Source organism: Mesoplodon bidens (genome assembly GCF_964165515.1).
Source record: "Mesoplodon bidens genome assembly, chromosome: 5".
NCBI classification, from domain to species: domain Eukaryota; kingdom Metazoa; phylum Chordata; class Mammalia; order Artiodactyla; family Ziphiidae; genus Mesoplodon; species Mesoplodon bidens.
The window spans coordinates 46,457,446-46,462,727 of NC_138161.1; the positions used below are offsets into that span (position 1 = coordinate 46,457,446).

Genomic DNA, 5,282 nt, shown 5'->3' on the forward strand with positions numbered 1-5,282 from the left:
TTGACCCATCTTAAGTTTCAAAATAGAATATTCATTGGTGGGTTTACCATGATACCTTGTTGAATTTACTTAGCACTTACATTTCTCAGAAAGTGCTCTTTTGTTAAATAACAGATCACGTGTTACTATTATGTGACAGGGTTGTAATTGGGATGCCAACACCTGACCCAAGGTGGGGATGTTGGGTGTCCTGTGTTATATTACATTAAGACTGGAGGCCTAAGTCCTGGGGCTGAAAGAATAGTTTCTGTGGAGCTTCAGTCATGTGCTGTGTCCTCTTGTCATCTTATTTCACTGCCACTTTTGGAATCGGTCTCATTCCCTGCGTCTAAGAGTAACTGGTGCATTTCTGCACAGGCCTGAGAGCATCCGGGTGAAGAGGGAGTGTTTTGCTGCGGACAAACCTGGCTCTTCCTTGTCTGTGTCACCCTTATTTACAAAAATGCGGGTCATAATTGTACTTTCTTGAGGGGTTGTTCTGGTCATTAATTCTGACAGATGATATACTGTGGCCCAGAAAGCATTTAGGACTAAGTCTCAATAAATAATAACTGTTACCCATAGAGGCAAGTCCCAGATTTAATATTTTATTTGCAAACTTCTTGTATATATTCCAGGCCCAGGAGATGAAGTCCTTTGTTACCCAGTTTTTGAATACCTACATAGTGATCACCTACATGCATGGTCTCTTTCCTTGAAATATTAACGTCAACAAAGTATAAACAAAGAAATTACCAGTGCTACTAGGGCCCTCAGCTACCTGGGTTTTTCAAGACCTCCCATAGCATTCATTGGGCACTTAGTCATAGCTCAAGCCAGTATGTCTGATTATTGTACTGTCGCTGCTAAGTTGTTGTTACATCCACGTAGGTAGTGCCCTGCCCTTACTCCTACTCCTCTGCCTTCCTCAGGCCAGCTAGGACATAGTAGTTAGTGAATGAACCTCATTAAGTGCCTAATTCTGCACTGCCCCTTGCCATAATGGAGTGCGAGTGAATGCAACTATTACCTTTCACCCTTCCAAAAGAGTGTATTTCAGAAACAATATAATAGAGACTGTACAATTTAAGCTGTACGCTCTGTGGTGTAAGGATTTGTTAATAGAAAATATTAATTTACACACATCTGCTAAAGTGAAACAGATATAAATAAGCTAAATTCTGTTAACCTCTCACATCCCCCTCAAGCTCTCCTTTGGAAAGATTGATTTCCAGATTCAAAAGGTTTTTTCAAAATGTCTCTGTTCCTCCCGTCACAGCCTGCAGTGTACGTTAGAATAAAGAACCGAGCCCAGGATGAGTATCTGACAGTCACCGGAAATGTAGCTGACACAAGGGCAACATCTGTGTGCATTTCTCCCTACAGTGGGAAGAATACTCAGATCTGGCACTACTGTCGAGGACTCTTTAAATCCAAGGTAACCAACCCCACTGATAGTATACCCCGCTTTTCGGTCTTTGGTCTTTTTCGTTTGGAAACCAGAATCTTGCCAAATCAAACGGCATGATAAAATATGCAATTTCCTATCAACAGTTTTTTGCATAAGAACATTGACACATGTATTACTGAAGCATCTAGGTGAAATGGACTCAGAAACTAGATTTTCTACATCAAAAAATTCTCTATTTTAAAGTAAAAAGTAAGACTAACACATACTATGGATATTCCTAAATGGTTTTTTTAAACCAATGATAAAAGTCACTGTACCCAAATGGACAATGTGCTGTTGTGAGACGTTCCTTACACTCTGTGGCCCAGATTAATTTAGCTGTCTTTGTGATTCCAAACATGTTGAAGCCTCCTCATCTTCAAAATATACAATGAAGGTAGAAGAAAGCTGCTGTTTTTTGGAGGAAGCTTAGAAAATAAAATTTAGGTTTCTTTGTTTTTCTGCACCCCTTCCATTATGTTTGATGCTGTGGGGAATAAGACACCAGTTTTATTATGTCACCAGTGGATTCTCGACCATTTCTCATGCTTCAGCAAAAATGAAAAGCACTTAAGAGTAATTATTGTCCGGGTATCTGGCACATCACCCAATGTTTTTGTAAGAAAAACATGCTCGACCTTACACATTTAAGCTAAAAGGGATTCAACATTTAATTGTAATTCAACAAACCTTTGACCATCTGTTGTCAGATCCAGACCATCCTTTTAAAAACAAGTACCTCTAGTTCAGTACGTTTATTTCCATACCATCTCCTTCCCTCAGCCATAAAGACGACTTAAAAAGTTGACTGAATTTATAATTATGCTAGTTTTCTTTTGAGATTAGACAGTCATGTCTCTGATCTGTTCACATGGAAGAAAAGGGGCCCAATCCAATTGATTTTAGTAAACACAGTACTGCCAATTTATTTCTTGACCCTTTTAGGCCAGTGACACATGTCTCGACGTGATTGGTGGTCGAGACATACCTGGAGCTAAAGTTGCCCTATGGACTGAACATGGGCAGTCCAGGCAGAAGTGGAGACTGAACAAAAATGGGACCATCAGCTCCTACCTCAGTGACCAACTTGTCCTTGATGTTAAAGGTAGGCCTGTGGTGAAACCCAGTGTTCTGTGTCCTTGGATATTCATTTTAAATTCCAAGCCTCCTCCTCCTTATGGGTAAAAGAAGTGCTTATGCTCCTTATGGGTAAAAGAAGTCCTTATGCATAAGGGAAATATTAAATCATTTTAAATTATGCTTGAAAAAGTCGAGATATGCCATTTTTAACAAAACAATGAGCTATATATGGATCAAGAAAAAGCCTAAGGACCAAGCCTACAAAGGTTTTTGTTTATCAGTACAGTTGTAAAATTTCCATTTTCTACATCATCTTTGAGAACATTTCTAAATTTGAAGCATCATCAACCATAAAATGTCATCCATTTCCTAAAGAAATATTTATCTTTCTGTTGTGAATTGCTGTGGTCCTTAAAATTTATGGTCCTTTAAATTTATCATTTAAACTTGTTTTTGAGTTCAGCAAGGTCAGGGCCAATATTATTCAGTGCTGTCGCTTTAATTGAGTTAGTCATAGCCATTCTTGGTGTAGAAACTAAACCCCAGCACCTGACGCTGAGCTGGAGCACTCTCAGAGCACTGTGTTCTTAAGAAGCCCATTGTTAGGGCACACCTCTTATGCAAACATCTATTGTACCGCTTAGCTTTTCAATCAGTCATAATGTCTGATTTGAGGTGAAGAATAGCTACGCCCGTTTAACCTCAGTTTCCCATTTCAGACCGCTTTACAAATGACATATTAATCTACCCCAACAGTGAGTGGGCTGAGCAAAAGCTTGTGAAAACTGTGAAATTGCTAAGCACCTGTGTGAACAAATAATCTTTCCTTTTGGGATTTCTATTTTAGGAGGAAATTATTATGACAAAACTCATGTAATTGTAAATGAGCCCCTGGAGGGAGAAGAAACACAGAAATGGGACATTGAAATATTGTGAGAGAATCTGCAGCATCCCTGAGAGAGAGCAAAGGGAGAAGGACCCTCATGCCCCGTGAAAAGGAAGCTACCTGTCCTCATGCTTCTGGGATCACTGAGCAGGATGAACTTCTTCCCCAACCTTGAAGACTGTTGGTTAACCACGGAAAAGCTCAAAATATTCTTGCCAGTCATTCAGTGTTCCTGTGAAGAATGCGTTACGATTTCTGGGAAAGGTTCTACTCCTGCTTGATCTCCAGCTTCGGTGAGCAAGTTTCTTGAACTCTGTTCTCTCTCCTTTCCACCAAACACGAATCCTGTTCCTGATAGCCACTATAGGACACTGGTGATCCTGTCATCCTGTGTTAGTTATTAATCTCCTAGTAGATGTGTGTGTGAATGCAAGGCACAGAGAAGCAGAGTCCTATAGGTCAAGTCATACTTTTAAAAAGATGAATAATTTTTTTAGCAATATCTGAAAACATATTTAATAAACCTTACTATTAAGCTGCTGTATTAGATAAACATTAAAGGTTCCCTACTGAAGCTTTTATAACTGAAGCACCGTAAGTATTCACACTTGTAACTGACCCTAGGGAGGGACCTCAGCTTTGTAAGGAAAAAGCTCAAGTACAGGAGTGTTTTCTGTGGCTGTTCTTTGCTCGGTCCTTCAAACTAAAAAAGCACAAATAGCCTGCGGCTGTCCTTGCACTCTAAGTATTAACAGAGACACCCTTCTGGGTGACAAGACTGTAAGTAACCAGGGCTTACCTATCCTGGTTCTGAGACCTCACCTGATCTACCCCCAAGAAGTGTTTATAAAGACTGTCACCTACATGTAAGGATAGTCAAATTTTTCTTTGCCTGAAGTAAAGGGAAAGTTCAGATGTTCAAATTAAGACCAAGTAGTATTTGATCCTTGACTATACCATTTTACTTTACAAAATGTGACAGAAAACTCAGTTTTTCACCCCCATTTTAAATAGCTTTCATTCAAGCAAAATCAGGTAGGATAATGTCTTTGACTTAGTTTCAAGTAATCATTACCACCATCACTATACAATTCTCAAGCATTTTTCCCTCCTGAGTTGGTTTTAAACTTACATTGAGACAACTGTTCCCTTCATCCCCAACTTTTGCCAGAAAGCAGAAAAAGGTCTGCTCTATTTTTATATACAGGAAGATTAAATTCTCCAGTGATATTTTAAAAAATATCAACCTATATGCACTTTAGAATGTAAAGTAACAGTGAATTGTTTAAACTCAAAGACCCACTATTTTGAGTATTTTTTATAGAGACTTGGTCTTTCCATGTAAATATTGTTTTTTTTTTTTTCTTCCCTTCAATCTCAGGCTCTTTTGTCCTTTCAAGCAACATCTGTAAAACTATTTTATGCCCACAGATGTGAGTGCCTGTTAGTGTGGCAGTATTATTTAATGAAATTGATGTTATAGGGTAACTTTATTTTAATGGGAGGCCTTGTGTATACACAAAGGTATGTATATTTTCACCGTAAAAAACCAAGTTAAGGGCCTCCCTGGTGGCGCAGTGGTTGAGAGTCCGCCTGCCGATGCAGGGGATACGGGTTCGTGCCCCGGTCTGGGAGGATCCCATATGCCGCGGAGCGGCTGGGCCCGTGAGCCATGGCCGCTGGGCCTGCGCATCCGGAGCCTGTGCTCCGCAACGGGAGAGGCCACAACAGTGAGAGGCCCGCATACCGCAAAAAAAAAAAAAAGAAAGAAAAAAAAAAAAAAACCAAGTTAAAAAATTCTTCATGTTAATTGTTTAAAATTTTTCTAGAGCCAGTGAGGCTCTTTAAAGAAGTTGTTTCTTCCAAAGACAAAGCCAGGTAACGACA

General features: G+C 39.6%; 1 protein-coding gene across 1 annotated transcript in view; it reads left to right on the top strand.

Annotated features, from left to right (window-relative positions):
• Nucleotides 1-4,953, top strand: part of CRYBG3 (crystallin beta-gamma domain containing 3) — a 115,290-nt gene extending 110,337 nt beyond the window's left edge. Inside the window, exons 20-22 of the mRNA XM_081235087.1 lie at nt 1,259-1,417; nt 2,375-2,534; nt 3,357-4,953. Coding sequence (XP_081091213.1) covers nt 1,259-1,417; nt 2,375-2,534; nt 3,357-3,445 — 408 coding nt within the window. The 3' untranslated portion in view covers nt 3,446-4,953. The remainder of the gene's footprint in view (nt 1-1,258; nt 1,418-2,374; nt 2,535-3,356) is intronic.
• Nucleotides 4,954-5,282: the final 329 nt, after the last annotated feature.